Source organism: Mya arenaria, chromosome 3, assembly GCF_026914265.1.
Source record: "Mya arenaria isolate MELC-2E11 chromosome 3, ASM2691426v1".
Classification (NCBI taxonomy): domain Eukaryota; kingdom Metazoa; phylum Mollusca; class Bivalvia; order Myida; family Myidae; genus Mya; species Mya arenaria.
Genome location: NC_069124.1, coordinates 67690941 through 67710870, shown reverse-complemented (window position 1 = coordinate 67710870; position 19930 = coordinate 67690941). Strand labels below are relative to the sequence as shown.

Below are 19930 nucleotides of genomic sequence, written 5' to 3'. Positions count from 1 at the left end.
TTCTCGGGTATACGACCGGGAAAAATGCTACTGAGAAACAGGAAATAAAAGAAAACAGGTTTCTAAAACATAAATACTTTTATTTTCAATATGAAATTTATCCTTATATGCTCATGTTATTACACTTCATTTTTGGCTTTATTAAAATTAAGATTTACTTAAAGATGCACTCTTACTCCCAAATAAGATGAACCACAATTAATAAAATTGTTAGCTGTGTGAAGTTAGCTAAACATACGACATTGGACATTGGACATTCAAAATCGAATGTTGTGCTGGCACGACATTGGACATTGGACATTCAAAATCGAATGTTGTGCTGGCACGACATTGGACATTGGACATTCAAAAGTGAAAGTCGTGCTAGCACGACATTGGACATTGGACATTCAAAATCGAATGTTGTGATGGTACGACATTGGACATTGGACATTCAAAATCGAATGTTGTGCTGGCACGACATTGGACATTGGACATTCAAAAGTTAAAGTCGTGCTAGCACGACATTGGACATTGGACATTCAAAATCGAATGTTGTGCTGGCACGACATTGGACATTGGACATTCAAAAGTGAAAGTCGTGCTAGCACGACATTGGACATTCATAACCGAATGTTGTGCTGGCACGACATTGGACATTGGACATTCAAAAGTGAAAGTCGTGCTAGCACGACATTGGACATTCAAAATCGAATGTTGTGCTGGCACGACATTGGACATTGGACATTCAAAATCGAATGTCGTGCTAGCACGACATTTGACATTGGACATTCAAAATCGAATGTTGTGCTGGCACGACATTGGACATTGGACATTCAAAATCGAATGTTGTGCTGGCACGACATTGGACATTGGACATTCAAAAGTGAAAGTCGTGCTAGCACGACATTGGACATTGAACATTCAAAATCGAATGTTGTGCTGGCACGACATTGGACATTCAAAATCGATTGTTGTGCTGGCACCACATGGGACATTGGACATTCAAAAGTGAAAGTCGTGCTAGCACGACATTGGACATTCAAAATCGAATGTTGTGCTGGCACGACATTGGGCATTGGACATTCAAAATCGAATGTTGTGCTGGCACGACATTGGACATTCAAAAGTGAAAGTCGTGCTAGCACGACATTGGACATTGGACATTCAAAATCGAATGTTGTGCTGGCACGACATTGGACATTGGACATTCAAAAACGATTGTCGTGCCGGCACGACATTGGACATTGGACATTCATAACCGAATGTTGTGCTGGCACGACATTGGACATTGGACATTCAAAAGTGAAAGTCGTGCTAGCACGACATTGGACATTGGACATTCAAAATCGAATGTTGTGCTGGCACGACATTGGACATTGGACATTCAAAATCGAATGTCGTGCTAGCACGACATTGGACATTGGACATTCAAAATCGAATGTTGTGCTGGCACGACATTGGGCATTGGACATTCAAAAGTGAAAGTCGTGCTAGCACGACATTGGACATTCAAAATCGAATGTTGTGCTGGCACGACATTGGACATTGGACATTCAAAAGTGAAAGTCGTGCTAGCACGACATTGGACATTGGACATTCAAAATCGAATGTTGTGCTGGCACGACATTGGACATTCAAAAACGATTGTCGTGCCGGCACGACATTGGACATTGGACATTCATAACCGAATGTTGTGCTGGCACGACATTGGACATTGGACATTCAAAAGTGAAAGTCGTGCTAGCACGACATTGGACATTGGACATTCAAAATCGAATGTTGTGCTGGCACGACATTGGACATTGGACATTCAAAATCGAATGTCGTGCTACCACGACATTGGACATTGGACATTCAAAATCGAATGTTGTGCTGGCACGACATTGGACATTCAAAAGTGAAAGTCGTGCTAGCACGACATTGGACATTGGACATTCAAAATCGAATGTTGTGCTGGCACGACATTGGACATTGGACATTCAAAAGTTCCTGGTTGTCATAGATATTCGCGCAGTGATTCAGATTATGTTAATAGTCAAATCGTTCTTTAAATAGTTCTGGATGCAGCAAAGTGAAGGCAATAAAAAAGAGTTCCATACGGGTACTTGTTTATCTTTGCCCGTTGGGAAGATAAGAATTTCACGCATGGACAAATGTTTGAATCTACTTTTCTGAGGTGGCAGAAATATATATATCCGAAATCTTGGACTGGTGATAAGGCTGCAATTCTAATTTGTCCATTCAAATTATTGTGTTAAATAACGACATTCAACTTGGCTTTTATTTTTTAAAATATGGTTTATAATAACGTATATCTGTCTATTCATAGTGACCAAATATTATTTAGGCATCCAATGGAAGTGGTAAATATTAAGAGAAAAAATATAATGAAACGACAACCAGCATACAAATAATAATTGTTGGACAAAGGTCATTTTTACTCATTAATTATCTGTCAGGAGTACCCTTTAAAATAATACCAAAATTATATGGGATCCCCATGCATCAAAATGTAGCATTATCGCCAATGGTTTATACATTGACAAGTTTAGCTGTGTGTGTATGTTGCCTTAAGTCACATCCATGTCCGACATTATTATACATTTGAGGTACCTAACACATATTTAACAAAGAAACTTGTATTTGAAAGTCCGCAACATTGTTATTGAGAGTTGTATTAAAACAATCCTTTCGATTGATATACATACATATTTCCATGTAAATGCAGACACATTCATTAATGTAATATAATTATTCTAAAGCTCTGTAGATAAACACATACTGAAGTGCACATTTGTTGGGTTTATATAATTATTTGCGCTTTGTTTCCTTTCAACCCTTTCAACCATTGTCAGTTCTTCCCAAGATGCCATTTCCAATGGCGCTGGTGTCATATTTTACATGTATAAATTGTATATTCTGTAAAACCTATAAGAACTTATGTCGTATGTGATGAAGACGTCATTTTGAATTCTTTAATGTCGATGCGATTGATTATAAAACGCTTTGTGTAATTCTGTCGACTTATCAAAAAGGTTTATCGAACACAATTATTTCATATAAACTTTACCAAATGAAGACGACGTAGCATGTTCGACTAACTGAGTCGATAAAAAAACAAGTCGACAGGCAGGAATAGGTTACTTTATCGACTCATTGACAATATTTTTTTGTGTTTACGTAAAACCAGATAAAAAAGATGTACGGACGATTACATTTATACTTGTAGGAATCATCAATGCATGTCTATATTTTCCATATGTCATTATATACTGTGGATATAATTATCTTCACTTCCTTTATAAATGGTACTAGATGTGTAGCAGTGATGTGTAAACAATTAAGCTTATTAAAAATATGCCATTTTGAAAGCATTATCACTGTTTGTCTACATATAATCCACGACCATTCATAAGTATATTCATTTGAATCTTTCTCTGCATATGTGACATCATATATATCTGAATCATGCTTAAGTTTCAAATATTGCGATGGAATCGTCATGACAATGCTCTCTTGGTGTTAATAAATTTTATAATGGTTCATTGCTTTGTGATCTCTGACCCTTTTCAAATAATTTCAAGACAATATCTCAAATAAACAAAAAATCCGAATAATGCATGCAATCAAAATTAACTTAAAGTCGGTAAAAAAAAATCTTTAATTAAACAAGTCATACATCGTTTTAAATGTGCTAACTGCTAGCACGACTTTCACTTTTGAATGTCCAATGTCCAATGTCGTGCTGGCACAACATTCGATTTTGAATGTCCAATGTCCAATGTCGTGCCAGCACAACATTCGATTTTGAATGTGCAATGTCCAATGTTGTGCTAGCTAGACTTTCACTTTGGAATGTCCAATGTCCAATGTCGTGCTGGCACAACATTCGATTTTGAATGTCCAATGTCCAATGTCGTGCTAGCACGACTTTCACTTTTGAATGTCCAATGTCCAATGTCGTGCCAGCACGACTTTCACTTTTGAATGTCCAATGTCCAATGTCGTGCTGGCACAACATTCGATTTTGAATGTCCAATGTCCAATGTCGTGCCAGCACAACATTCGATTTTGAATGTCCAATGTCCAATGTCATGCTAACACGACTTTCACGTTTGAATGTCCAATGTCCAATGTCGTGCCAGCACAACATTCGATTTTGAATGTCCAATGTCCAATGTCGTGCCAGCACGACATTCGATTTTGAATGTCCAATGTCGTGCCAGCCGACATTCGATTTTGAATGTCCAATGTCCAATGTCGTGCCAGCACAACATTCGATTTTGAATGTCCAATGTCCAATGTCGTGCCAGCACAACATTCGATTTTGAATGTCCAATGTCCAATGTCGTGCCAGCACAACATTCACTTTTGAATGTCCAATGTCCAATGTCGTACCGGCACGACATTCACTTTTGAATGTCCAATGTCCAATGTCGTACCGGCACGACATTCACTTTTGAATGTCCAATGTCCAATGTCGTGCCGGCACGACATTAGATTTTGAATGTCCAATGTCGTGCCGGCACGACATTAGATTTTGAATGTCCAATGTCCAATGTCGTGCCGGCACGACATTAGATTTTGAATGTCCAATGTCCAATGTCGTGCCAGCACAACATTCGATTTTGAATGTCCAATGTCCAATGTCGTGCCAGCACGACTTTCACTTTTGAATGTCCAATGTCCAATGTCGTGCCAGCACAACATTCGATTTTGAATGTCCAATGTCCAATGTCGTGCCAGCACGACATTCGATTTTGAATGTCCAATGTCCAATGTCGTGCCAGCACAACATTCGATTTTGAATGTCCAATGTCCAATGTCCAATGTCGTGCCAGCACGACTTTCACTTTGGAATGTCCAATGTCCAATGTCGTATGTTTAGCTAACTTCACACAGCTAAAATTGTTTTAATTTATTTAAAAGGATGAATTAATATCGAAAACAATTGTTCTTATGAATGATACCGAGATTAATTTGAAAGAACAGTGAAGAAAACACGGTATTTCTTTCTTATGAGTTGATTGTTGATCAGTGTAGATATTTAAGCACTCACCAGTCATTTAATATTTGTGCGTTTTCAGCTATTAAATACACGGTTACCGTGAATCTTGTTACCAGTAATAAATAGTGTCCATAAATGCATCATTTTGTAAGAAGTTAAAGGTTTATCGCTCCAAATTTATGTTTGACGTCTATACAAGTGAAAGTATTGATTGTAAATACGAGTGTCACTTTAAAAAACTGAATAACAAGAAAACACATTTTATGACAAACTTAAAGAATGTTAGGGGGTAAAGGATTTCTGCCCACTAGAAGTTAACAACATGATTCAAACTAAAATGATAATCCATTTTTGAGAAATCAAGTAACAGTTGTTTATGGATGCTTTGCTTTAATACTCACGTTCACTTATAACATAAATTACGATGTTATAAAACATTGGCGTTTTTGAAATGTAGGTATCATTTACGAAGAAAATGCGCTTTGCCAACAATTTTTATTTCTAACCTAAAATTGGTATCGCTTAGGTTCAGATAAATACTTACATTTAACGGTTTCTGTTTGGGCTCGATGGGACGCACACGAACTGCATTAAAGTGTTTGCAGTATCCATTGAAATACACCCATATTTAGTTCTGTGTTTTTCCGCTTTCTTTAATATATCAATTAGCATAGGTTATTTGGGACACTAACCTTTCCTTGAGGGATCTGCATAATCCGTATTTTCGTCTAAAAAAGTGGCCTTTTACCTCCAACTACAGCAAGCATGCTCCTGTAGCTCAGTCGGTAGAGCGTTGGACTGTTAATCGGACAACCCGATCACTTCTGTTGTGATTGGTTATGAAATCCTTTCTACGACCATTCGCACTGTACCACTGCCCCTGGCATGTACAGAAGTTGTCAGTTCCTTTCAGAAGTGAAGGCACCTAGTACTGGTTCACCTCCCAGGATAGGTGTGCGGTGGTTGAACTGACACTCTGGGACCCTTCAATGTGCTCACGCCGGGACCCGGAGTATAAACTACTAAGACAACCACCACCAGTACCGAAAGATACCTCAGTTCTTATCAAATATAGAAAAATCAAACATGAGTAGCCACGTGTAATATCAATAAATGAAAATAATTGTTAACTCAGACTGTGTCAATAGTTACAAAATATAGTGTGCTGTAGCCTTTATCAATTTACTATATACAGTTACTTCCCTTATATACAAATGTAACATTGCTAGATAAGCTGAGCGTACTTTTTGTACGTTTCTTTGACTTTTAAGGCTATATAAATGACACCAGAATTCTTTATAAATCTTCCCAAAGTGGTAACTATACATCTTCATTTACTTCTTTGATTGTTTTTTTATTTGTTTTAAATTTCTCAGTTCGGGCTGTGATCAATCTAGTCCATTTAAACAGTCGTTTCAATGTATTTGACGATTTTTGATTTGGGATCGATATTAAGGGTTTTGTGATTGATTATTATGTTCCTAATAATTGTGGTCTTTAAATTTTTTTGACTAATTTTTCAATGAGGATGTGTAAAAATAGAGTAGGTCATGTCAACGCAACTGCTAGTCCATATAAACTGCCGCTTCGGAGTCTTTGACAATTTTTGTGTTGGGGACATATCCCACTTGTTGTTTTCCTAGCCAAGATCTCAGCACTTAGTATATTTAGCGCAAAGATAACACTCACCTGCTTCAGTTAAACTCCACTAATAAAATGTGCATTTGAAATCAGGTAGTCATCTTCAGTAAAGGGCATCAATATTTGATAAAAATGTGAACACATATAAATAAGGTTTTTTAAAAGCTTTAATAAAACAAATATATATATATATATATATATATATATATATATATATATATATATATATATATATATATATATATATATATGTATATATATATATATATATACTAACCAGGAAAACAGTGGGAAAAAATCAACCTTATGAATAATGTATCGAGAATATCAATGTCCTGACAGGGGAGGTCGTTGCATAGGATAAATATACTAATAGTGGTAGTCCAAATAATTGTACATTGACGGATTTTTTTTAGATTTTTGATATGGCAAATCCTTCACGTACAAATTGTTTAGTATCAAAAGTGGGTAGTTGTTCCGATCAGGATTTTGGGTTAAAGCATATAGCGTCTACAAAATATCATAAAACCAAGAAATATTACCAGATAATGTTATTTTATATTAGTTCCGTACACACACAAAAAATATCCAACTTATAATTATGAGTTTGACGGCTATTCTTCATTTCATTCTGTCAAAACATATAATAACGAAGGGCACCTGCAAGGCTTCAGGGCACAGTTTTAAATCGCTCGGAACATTTCGGCCATGGCCTAGTTGTTACGATTGTATAACGAGGTCTGTCTTGAAGCATTTCAGAGGAGTCCGAGTTATTATGATTGTATCGAGTTGTTCCCCTTTGCATAATTGTTATCTGTGTCAGTCAACTTTCGTTTTATTGGAAAGGTAAACAACTTGTTTTAATGCATTAAATGCTAGTTTAGTGCAGAATAACATTTCACTTACATGGTAAAATATGAATTTAACTCTTTATGATCAATTTCAACCATAAAATACTTCACTTAAAACAATTTCAATATTTTTAAAACACCCCTGTTTTTTGCACATTCCCATTTAGACGTTAGGGATTGGAAGAACACGTCTATTATTTTAGACTACTAATAGTGGCTAACCCAATATGGCAGTGAAAAGTTGACAGAAGCCGATCAGCGTCAGTTTTTCATGGAAAACTAAAGTTAAAAGTAAAAGGTATTAACCAGTATATCATTTATGTGTCCCTTTTATGTTTTCTAATAACAATTTAAGTGTAGTTGTAATATAATAGTCTAATACTATTTTACATTGGTATAAATAAATCGACTTCTGACGTTATAGGGAACACAATAAATATCAATATGTTAAAAAACCTTCCCTAAACGTGCATTATTGTGGCTACGCAACTGCTGTCTATGGTAGTAGTCATTCTAAAATGCCGTCCAGGCTTTTTTTTTAATGATGGTTAGCCTTGTCCAGGCTAACCATCATTAAAAAAAAAAGCCTGGACGGCATTTTAGAATGCACATCTGTCGTAGTAGTCCACCTTAATGGGCGTTGACGAGTCGTTTGATGATTTTTTTAACTATGGCAGTCTCGAGACATACATTACAGGGATACATAAGAAATATCAAAATAATAAAAAAGTATCCCTGATCGCTCATTATTGTAGCTACCTTTGGTAGTTAGTAAACTCTCTTGTATAGTTTGTATTTCTTTATGATATATAATTTGCACTCATTACACGAACATGGTACATGTACATTGAAATTATGCACAACAAAAAGGAAGTGGAAGTTATGAATAATGTCATTTAAGAGATAGTGGGTGTATTAAAGCTTTTGTATCATATTGTCACATATGGTGCAATAAGTAGCATAAATTTGTGTATTGGAATATCATTGTAATTCATCTGCACACTGTGTATTGCATGGTAAGATCTCAGCTTTCTAGCTACTGTTCTAATATAAGAATTTTGTATTAACAAAAACAAAAATGACAGTACAAGATGGTACAATGCATGCGTAGTCCAAATAACTGTTGACATTATTTTTACGATTTTTTACACCCCCCCCCCCTTCCTGAAAATACATATTGTTTAAATGCCCTGTCTGTCAGCCCATCCATCTTTCTGCCCATATGTCCGTCGGTCCATTGTTATGTCACACCAAGTTTCTGCTCAAATACTTTAGAGCGCTTGGACCCAGGAACTTCATACTTGGTATGCAGGTTAGTCATGAATTGTAGATGATCCCTGTTTATTTTGGAATCAGTAGGTCAAAGGTCAAGGTTGCAGTCAGCTTGAAGGTGACAAACGGTTTCCACTCAAAAACCAAATAATGCTTTCACCCAGAAAATTTATACTTGTTGGTCATAACAGTAGATGACCCATATTTATTTTGTGGTACAGGCCACAGTGATCTTTTGGCGTGAAAAGATTTATTGGTCATCAGTCTGTATGACCCCTATGTTGGCTATGTTGGCTCATCTCCAGTCCAAAAGTACAAAATTCATGGCCATCAATGATTTGTTCCCACCTACGCCCATACAATGGGGGAGACAAGCCCTTTATCAAATTAACAATTTCTAGTTTGATATCAGGAGCTGCATGCCCATATAAATGGCTCTATCAGCGAAAACACAATGGCAGCTTTGGTGGAGCAGAAAGGTGGAGTTGACCCCAGCTGGCGACTGGCTTTCAAGAATGGAGAGTCTGATACACTGGAGAGGTACGCTCAATGGATATTTTGGGTTTAGTCCAACATTATGTGTAGGGTAAAGGTCAAGAGTTACATTTTAACCAGCTTAAGAAATGAGTTTATTAAGTGAAACTTGAACTATCACTTGCTTACAGTTCATATTTGAAACCCAGGTAAATAGATTGTAAAGCTTTTATGATGTCATTGCCAAAAGTAGTATAGTATGCCTTGCTCTTATTGGCTATGAATGAAATAAATGGTAAATTCATGCTGATTAAGTTGAATCATAATTTGATGATTGTATAATGTGAATTTTAAAACAGTACACTGTAGAGATGTTTGAAACTTCTCACACTTTCTTATTTAAACCATAAAGAATAGTTATATGCTGGAAATAAGCATTCCTCATCTACTGAATTGTGGTTTTTTCAAGATTATAACTGCTAAAGGTTTAGTTGGAAGTTACAGTAGAATGTTAATTGATTTCTATCTACCATGTCGGAAAGGTACATTCACACTATATATATTTGAACAATTTAATGAAATATATTTGTATTTTACAGTGTTTTTAAGATGTTCAAATTGATACACAAAGTGACAGACAATGTTGAAGCAGTTTATAAGGTACAATGTGTATACCATTGATTATTTTGACATTGTTTGAGTACATTAGAAGTTCTGCATGTTTTTAACATTTTTGAGATATCGTTACAGTTACTTTGCAGTTATTGATACAGGCATTATTGTCTGTAAGTATTTTCTTACCCATATTTACATGCATCAATGACTTATAGGATGAAAGTTAGAAGCATTGTCAATGAGAACAAAGGTATATTGCAGGTTAATTAGAGATTTGGTTTAACCAGTAGTTATTGCAGAAAATATTTAACAGAGTAAAAAAGCATTTGAGCTACAGAAATGAATAACATACATACAAAATAAGGAGTGGTGAAATGCATAAACAGTGAGTAATTCACAGAATTGAGAATTAACCATTCAGAGATTTGATATATAATTTGTTTTAGTTCTAATTGTAGGTGACATATGATGTGATTCACGAGTTTGCAGCTGACAATGTGAAATACCTTGAGTTAAGGACAACACCTCGTTCTGAGCCAAGCACAGGTACTCTCATGTCTGAGCCAAGCACAGGTACTCTCATGTCTGAGCCAAGCACAGGTACTCTCATGTCTGAGCCAAGCACAGGTACTCTCATGTCTGAGTTGTTTTTAGGTCAAACTTTAGATACAGTATTAAACACACTTGCATGTTAAAGCTTTAGAAGATATGTCAGTGTGCAATTTTGTTTGTGTATGTAACAGACATGTAATGTAGTACAGGGACTCGTTAAGTGAGAACATTATTTATACCCCTGACAAAGTTTCAAGGGGGTTTACTGGAGTTACTTTGTGGTCAGTAGGTCTGTAGATTCATTTCAATTTTCCTTGTCAGGATAATTTGAAAACTAATTGTTTGAATTTGATTGAACTTCATACAATGATGAAGCACAACAAGAAGGAAGTGCAATGTACATAGACCAGAACTCTATTTCAGCTAATAACGCAGAATAACTTGAAAACTACTGGATGGAATCTAATTAAATTTAATACAACTTTAAAGTACAATGAAAGAAAGTGCAGTGTTTAAGAATCGTAACTCTATCTCAGCTAAAAAAAGAATTATTTCCCTTTGTTACTAGTTATGAAAAATCTAGTAGATGGAATTTATTTTAATTTCATGCAACGGTAGAGCACAAAGAGAAAAAATGCAGTGTACAAGGACCATAAATATTTCAGCAATTACCCTTTGTTACTTTTTCTTGTCTGCAGAAGATCTTGAAATCTTCTGGATGTACTTTAATAAAACTTCATAAATGGTACAGTACAACGAAAGAAAGTGCTGTGTACAAAAACCATAATTGTATCCACAGCATTGGCCGCATTTGTGGGTATTAATCACATTCAGTTATAGCTGTAGTATTGATATCCATGAGGATTTTGACTGGATTATGTTGCTTTTTTTTAATTTGCATGAGCACTGTCAGTTTATTGCAATAATTGTTGTAGGTGCATAACCTTAAAGTCAATTTCTGTTACTAAAACTTTAAAAAGGCATAACATTTTTGGTAATATTTGATGTACATAATTTTTTTATTGTATTTCATAAATTTTATGTAACACTAAAACAGTGTCTGTCACATTATGTAGGTATGACGAAAGTGTCTTACGTCGAGAGTGTTATACGGGCCATACAGGACTGCTCCAAAGAAAGCCTCGATATCATAGTGAGACTTATTCTGGCCATAGATAGGAGGCACCCTGTATCTGTTGCTATGGAAACTGTAAACTTAGCTGCGGAATATAGGTTTGTTGTATGAGCAAATTTTGTGTGCCTTGCAAAGTAGGGCATGGCAGACACATAGGTATTACTTTACCTGATGTTTTGTCGTCCATGGCAGCGTTTTGTCGTCCATGTCTGCGTTTTGTCATCCATGTCAGCGTTTTGTCGTCCATGTGTGCGTTTTGTCGTCCATGTCTGCGTTTTGTCATCCATGTCAGCGTTTTGTCGTCCATGTCTGCGTTTTGTCATCCATGTCTGCGTTTTGTCATCCATGTCAGCGTTTTGTCGTCCATGTCTGCGTTTTGTCACCCATGTCAGCGTTTTGTAGTCCATGTCTGCGTTTTGTCGTCCATGTCTGCGTTTTGTCATCCATGTCAGCGTTTTGTCGTCCATGTCTGCGTTTTGTCATCCATGTCTGCGTTTTGTCGTCCATGTCAGCGTTTTGTCATCCATGTCAGCGTTTTGTTGTCCACGTCTATGTTGTAGTCTGCAGCACCATTGGAGTTGTCTGCATCAAACTTTGGCCAGTAACTTTGCCAGGTTTTGGGTCCTTTAAAATAACTTGGCTCAGATGTTCACCCTGAGAAGTAGGCACATTGCATGCATGACCTACATGTATGTTGGTAGATCAAGGTTACATTTAAGGGTCATGGGTAAAATTTTCGTGTATTTTGGCTTGTAAGGCTGTGACATGCCGATGCATTAGGTGACTTTTTTAATAACTTGGCAAGAATGTTCACCATGAGCAGCAGGCATGTTGTGTCAACATCCCATGTCAGTAGATCAAGATAATTTTAAGGGTCATGGGTAAATTATCATTGTATATTTGTTTAATCCCGCTGTGACTGTCACTGTTATGGGGGATGTTAAAACAACCTGCACAAATCTTCACTATGAGAAGCTGGTGTGTTGCGATACGACCCATGACTTTTCGTCAAAGGTTAATGTTACACCTACTGTCATTGGTCAAAATTACTTGTATTAAAGCGTGTGCCGGCTGTAACTTGGCCATGTATATGGTAACTCTTAGATAATTTGTCACATACATTTCCCATGAAAAGCCGGAATATTTTGTGCAACACAACTGCCTGTTTGTCAAAGGTCAAGGTCACACTCAAGGGTCATTTGACAAAGTACCTTTTGTTTTGGCATATCATGGCTGTTAGTGGTCCATGCATTTGAGGATTTTAAAATAATTGGGTGCAGATATTCACAACTTGGCATAAATGTTCACTCTGATAATTGGATTTAAATCCATGTTCATATGCCCCACATTGGGATCCGGCTCATCATTAATCATTAACATCACAAATACACAAAAAGATGAACTGGTCCCACTGTAACGTTAATTGATTTATGGATGTATGAAAGTTATATAATAATTAAACATTAAAATTTAATATCGAAATTGATGAAAACAATGATTAAACAATGACAGGTGATCCTGATAGGCGACACATTTTTTCACAGAATTTTAGTCTTGAAAGATCAGTTTGTTTTGAACTTCAGCAATAAAGCTTTATTGCCATGCCTTGTTTGAGGGATGTTTTATCATTTATTGTAAATCTTAGCTTTATATTTGATATTTGTTGAACATATGTATCAAAGTAGCGATAATAAACTTTTTTGAACTATATTTCAGGGAGAAAACAGATGGTCTTGTGGTTGGAATAGATTTCAGTGGTGATCCAAATGTATGTTACATAGTTTATTCCGTTTGTATTATGTCAGGTTATTTTGGTCATACATCATTAAGTGTATTATAAGAGAGATAGCTCCACTCACAGTGGTCCTGTTTCAACAATTTGAAATGCATTTTTTTCAGGCAGGAGATGGTGCCGAGTTTATACCAGTATTCGAAGAGGGTAGACTTCAGGGGCTCAAACTTGCTCTTCACCTAGCTGAGGTATTTATACAAAGTAGATTAACATTTAGTACAAGTACATTTAATAATATGTATACAAACTTAGTTACTGTCGGAAAAAAAAACAGAGCCTTCAAAAAACTTAACTATTGTGATAATACCCTGCACCAAAACATGAACATGACAGGTTCCAGCCCCAGAGGAGACGTGGAAGATCCTACAGGTGACCCCAGACCGGATAGGGCATGGTACATGTCTGCAGCCTGACACTGGGGGATCCAAGCAGCTAGAGGATTTTGTTACAAGGCACCGTATACCGTTGGGTAAATGCTAGTTAATGGTTTGGTAAATTACTGTGCTGAGCACTGGCCTTTACAACAAAGTTTGTGATACTTTATAGATATAAACACTTTCAATTTCCAATATCACTGCACTTGGCTGTCGGAAAAATAGGAACACTGTATGTTAGATCAAACATTTATAGATCCTGTCTTTGAGCATATCAAACATCATACAGAGTTTTGATTTTATTTAAAAAACAATATGAAACTGGAACATGATCAATTAAATTTTGCAACTAATTGTGTTAATGATCAGAAAATCAATGTATGAAAAATAGGCAAACGTTATGTCATTACTTAAGTGGGTGTATCAAGTGAATCAGTTTGATGAACATAATCCATTTCAATGTGTATACAGTCAATGTTTTACAGAGCTGTGCTTGACATCTAACATAGTGGGAAAGACAGTAGAAGGTTATGACAATCACCATTTCCAGTACTGGTACGATCTGGGGCATCCTTGTGTTATATGTGTGAGTAGTGTTTGTCCATCCACCCTACTACATGCTACATGATAAGGGAAGCATTTCCAACTATGTATGTTTAGAAAATGATTTAAAGTGAATGTTTGTTATTTAAGATTGAAACATAGACACTCCTGTTGTAAGTATAAAACATGTCATATATGGTTCCTTCTTTGGAAATTTCATGTTACTAAAACTATAGGTGTCAGTTTCAGTCAGAGATGATGGAACAAATGGCTAAAATGCCAAAGGCTTGACCCTTCGTCAGTTTCAGTCAGAGATGATGGAACAAATGGCTAAAATGCCAAAGGCTTGACACTTCGTCAGTTTCAGTCAGAGATGATGGAACAAATGGCTAAAATGCCAAAGGGTTGACCCTTCAGATGTTGATATTGTTTATAGATTTACCTTACTGAAGTTATTTTCTGCAATGAATTTCTTTCAAACAATGAGATCTTTACCTCTTGAACACTCTCTCAGTCTTATATGTACCAAACAATGATAATTTTGTTCCTTTGAAACACTCTCTAAGTCTTATTTGTTACAAACAATGAGAATGTTTTACCTCTGGAACACTCATTCAGTCTTACATGTACCAAACAATGAGATTTCTGCATCTCTAGAAAACTCTCTGAGTCTTATATGTACCAAACAATGAGAATTTTATTCCTCTGGAACACTCATTCATTCTTACATGTACCAAACAATGAGATTTCCTTACCTCTGTAACACTCTCTCAGTCTTACATGTACCAAACAATGAGATTTCTTTACCTCTGTAACACTCTCTCATTCTTACATGTACCAAACAATGAGATTTCCTTACATCTGTAACACTCTCTCAGTCTTACATGTACCAAACAATGAGATTTCCTTACCTCTGTAACACTCTCTCAGTCTTACATGTACCAAACAATGAGATGTCCTTACATCTGTAACACTCTCTCAGTCTTACATGTACCAAACAATGAGATTTCCTTACCTCTGTAACACTCTCTCAGTCTTACATGTACCAAACAATGAGATTTCCTTACCTCTGTAACACTCTCTCAGTCTTACATGTACCAAACAATGAGATTTCTTTACCTCTGTAACACTCTCTCAGTCCTACCAAACAATGAGATTTCCTTACATCTGTAACACTCTCTCAGTCCTACCAAACAATGAGATTTCCTTACCTCTGTAACACTCTCTCAGTCTTACATGTACCAAACAATGAGATTTCCTTACATCTGTAACACTCTCTCAGTCTTACATGTACCAAACAATGAGATTTCCTTACATCTGTAACACTCTCTCAGTCTTACATGTACCAAACAATGAGATTTCCTTACCTCTGTAACACTCTCTCAGTCTTACATGTACCAAACAATGAGATTTCCTTACCTCTGTAACACTCTCTCAGTCTTACATGTATCAAACAATGAGATTTCTTTACCTCTGTAACACTCTCTCAGTCTTACATGTACCAAACAATGAGATTTCCTTACCTCTGTAACACTCTCTCAGTCTTACATGTACCAAACAATGAGATTTCCTTACCTCTGTAACACTCTCTCAGTCTTACATGTACCAAACAATGAGATTTCTTTACCTCTGTAACACTCTCTCAGTCTTACATGTACCAAACAATGAGATTTCCTTACCTCTGTAACACTCTCTCAGTCTTACATGTACCAAACAATGAGATTTCCTTACCTCTGTAACACTCTCTCAGTCTTACATGTACCAAACAATGAGATTTCTTTACCTCTGTAACACTCTCTCAGTCTTACATGTACCAAACAATGAGATTTCCTTACCTCTGTAACACTCTCTCAGTCTTACATATACCAAACAATGAGATTTCCTTACCTCTGTAACACTCTCTCAGTCTTACATGTACCAAACAATGAGATTTCCTTACCTCTGTAACACTCTCTCAGTCTTACATATACCAAACAATGAGATTTCCTTACCTCTGTAACACTCTCTCAGTCCTACATGTACCAAACAATGAGATTTCCTTACCTCTGTAACACTCTCTCAGTCTTACATGTACCAAACAATGAGATTTCTTTACCTCTGGTTCACTCTCTCAATCTTACCAAACAATGAGATTTTTTACCTCTTGAACACTCTCTCAATCTTACCAAACAATGAAATTTCTTTACCTCTGGTTCACTCTCTCAACCTTACCAAACAATGAAATTTCTTTACCTCTGGTTCACTCTCTCAGTCTTACCAAATAATTAGATTTTTTTACTTCTGGAACACTCTCTCAATTTTACGAAACAATGAGACTTTTTATCTCTTGAACACTCTCTCAATCTTACCAAACAATAAGATTTCTTAACCTCTGGAACACTCTCTCAGTCTTACCAAACAATGAAATTTCTTAACCTCTGTAACACTCTCTCAGTCCTACCAAACAATGAGATTTCTTAACCTCTGGAACACTCTCTCAGTCCTACCAAACAATGAGATTTCTTAACCTCTGGAACACTCTCTCAGTCCTACCAAACAATGAGATTTCTTAACCTCTGGTTCACTCTCTCAGTCCTACCAAACAATGAGATTTCTTAACCTCTGGAACACTCTCTCAGTCTTACCAAACAATGAGATTTCTTAACCTCTGGAACACTCTCTCAGTCTTACCAAACAATGAGATTTCTTTACGTCTGGTTCACTCTCTCAGTCTTACCAAACAATGAGATTTCTTAACCTCTGGAACACTCTCTCAGTCCTACCAAACAATGAGATTTCTTAACCTCTGGAACACTCTCTCAGTCTTACCAAACAATGAGATTTCTTAACCTCTGGAACACTCCTCTCTCAGTCTTACCAAACAATGAGACTTCTTTACGTCTGGTTCACTCTCTCAGTCTTACCAAACAATGAGATTTCTTAACCTCTGGAACACTCTCTCAGTCCTACCAAACAATGAGATTTCTTAACCTCTGGTTCACTCTCTCAGTCTTACCAAACAATGAGATTTCTTAACCTCTGGTTCACTCTCTCAGTCCTACCAAACAATGAGATTTCTTAACCTCTGGAACACTCTCTCAGTCCTACCAAACAATGAGATTTCTTAACCTCTGGAACACTCTCTCAGTCTTACCAAACAATGAGATTTCTTAACCTCTGGAACACTCTCTCAGTCCTACCAAACAATGAGATTTCTTAACCTCTGGAACACTCTCTCAGTCTTACCAAACAATGAGATTTCTTAACCTCTGGTTCACTCTCTCAGTCTTACCAAACAATGAGATTTCTTAACCTCTGGAACACTCTCTCAGTCTTACCAAACAATGAGATTTCTTTACGTCTGGTTCACTCTCTCAGTCTTACCAAACAATGAGATTTCTTAACCTCTGGTTCACTCTCTCAGTCTTACCAAACAATGAGATTTCTTAACCTCTGGTTCACTCTCTCAGTCTTACCAAACAATGAGATTTCTTAACCTCTGGTTCACTCTCTCAGTCTTACCAAACAATGAGATTTCTTAACCTCTGGTTCACTCTCTCAGTCTTACCAAACAATGAGATTTCTTTACCTCTGGTTCACTCTCTCAGTCTTACCAAACAATGAGATTTCTTTACGTCTGGTTCACTCTCTCAGTCTTACCAAACAATGAGATTTCTTAACCTCTGGAACACTCTCTCAGTCTTACCAAACAATGAGATTTCTTTACCTCTGGTTCACTCTCTCAATTTTACGAAACAATGAGATTTTTTATCTCTTGAACACTCTCTCAATCTTACCAAACAATAAGATTTCTTAACCTCTGGAACACTCTCTCAGTCTTACCAAACAATGAGATTTCTTTACCTCTGGAACACTCTCTCAGTCTTACCAAACGTCTTCGGAAGGGAGATACTTTATATAAGAATGCCAACAGCCTATCCATGGGCGTTGACTCCGTGTTAAACGGTAGCAGTCTTGTTATGCTGTGAGGCATAGTGCACAGACAGGATCTAACTCCTGTAAGAGCTACTCTGCCAGCTTAAATGTGCGCCCGTGTATCACACTGATACACACCGGACCCCGTTAATAATTATCAGTATTCGAGATTAGTACTTGACCAGTATGCAGTGACAATTTCTTTTGTCTTTTACAGACTGATGACAAAGGCGTGTTTTCCACTACCCTATCGAGGGAGTATTCCATAGCGGCGGAGACATTCAGCCTCTCAGACCAACAAATGTGGGACCTCTCCTACAGAAGCATAGACTTCATCTTCTCTGGTGAACATGTGAAACAGATGCTACGGAAGAAATGGACGGATTCTAAAGATGGACTTTCTGTGAAGTAATATTTCCTGGCATTTTTTTTTTAATGAAGTGTTTTTTTCATATCATTTATTTTTGCCAGATATCCGTGAAACTAACATTTTAATCGTTTGTTTGTGTACTGCATTAAATCAGATTGCAAATAAAGGTGAAAAGAAAACCAAACAATTTATTGTCCTGACCGTTACGATATCTACGTTTGACATCAATGACACGCTCCATATATAGTTAATTGCATCTATATATAATTGCAGTTACGTCTGAAATGTGTGTCATTATAGCAACTACTTCTGAATGAAGGTTAACCATTGGTCGACAAGGTTGGACGTATGTTTAACATCAATATTTAGCCGTTGGCAAATCATCGAATCGTTTGACGCTAAAACTAGATGTACAGCAAATCTCGGACAATTAACATGACAGTCTTATTAGTAAGACAAAAAACAAGCTATTAACAAGACATGTAACAGATTTCTCACTCGATCATTGCTGTATTTTGCGGGCATCCTCCGACTAGATTACGCCCTAAAATGTGTATAAACCTTATAGTACAGGGAATACAGGATACTCTAGACCAGACTAAGAAAATATAATGCAGCAAGTGGGCGCGGGCGAATCTTTGTAAACTGTATATCATGGTAGTCCGGTTAGGGCGATGATTATCGTACTCGCCTCTTACCAAAGCCTCCCCGGTTCGATTCCCGGCCTGGGCGCATGTGAGTTTGGTGTGTGGTCACCAAGCCGGACAAGGTACTCCCAATTTCCCCCAAACCCAAGACCACACATTCACACATCATCGATAATTACTTCGCATAAGTTTATATAACTTTCTTCACAATCGTTGTTAAATAAAAAATAGTTTAAACTAACTCTAAAACAACGACATTGTATATGTGCAATGTCTGATATGTTAAGTTGAGGCTCGGGTGAATCAAATTTGTCTAAATGAACCAGGTATAATGTATAATTCTTTATCGGCCCGTTTTGCGGTTGTCTCAAATCGTCTCTGAGTGTGTTGCACTTTAAATCAAACTACATGTATGCACTATATATATCTAAGCTTCGATGTGCATACATGTCACCTGGAAATATGATGATTACTATTGGTCCCAGGTTCTACCGTTTGCTAGGCTTAAAATATGCACTATTTGATTTATTCCATCCTATAGGCGATATCAAAATTAAGTACGTTTGTAAGATTCAAGATTCTAACAAAGCTTTAATTAGTAGAAAAAGTTAATTCAGTATTTTCGACTTGTTTTTATATAGTGATTTCTATGCAAATAGAATTCCTTACACATGAAACCGAAGACCAAAATATGGAGTAAATATTGGGTCGATTGATCATAAGTTTCTTCAAGTTAATTATCAATGTTAACTTACAAAT

At 36.6% G+C, this 19930-nt stretch overlaps 1 protein-coding gene across 1 annotated transcript; it reads left to right on the top strand.

Moving 5' to 3' along the window:
• Positions 1 to 6199: 6199 nt before the first annotated feature.
• Positions 6200 to 18697, top strand: LOC128228187 (adenosine deaminase-like protein). Its single transcript, XM_052939350.1, has 10 exons — positions 6200 to 6306; positions 9167 to 9294; positions 9828 to 9888; positions 10302 to 10389; positions 11472 to 11628; positions 13247 to 13298; positions 13430 to 13510; positions 13656 to 13791; positions 14182 to 14282; positions 18372 to 18697. Exons 1-10 carry the CDS (start codon positions 6271 to 6273, stop codon positions 18564 to 18566), a joined length of 1035 nt encoding a protein of 344 aa, XP_052795310.1. The 5' UTR covers positions 6200 to 6270; the 3' UTR covers positions 18567 to 18697.
• Positions 18698 to 19930: the final 1233 nt, after the last annotated feature.

Bases quoted from the DNA above. Each gene is read 5' to 3' on its own strand.
- LOC128228187 (XM_052939350.1), top strand. From the start codon at position 6,271: ATGACACCAGAATTCTTTATAAATCTTCCCAAAGTG. The intron at 13,511-13,655 runs GTATTTATACAA...TGAACATGACAG, and splicing joins TTGCTCTTCACCTAGCTGAG to GTTCCAGCCCCAGAGGAGAC. The intron at 13,792-14,181 runs GTAAATGCTAGT...AATGTTTTACAG, and splicing joins AAGGCACCGTATACCGTTGG to AGCTGTGCTTGACATCTAAC.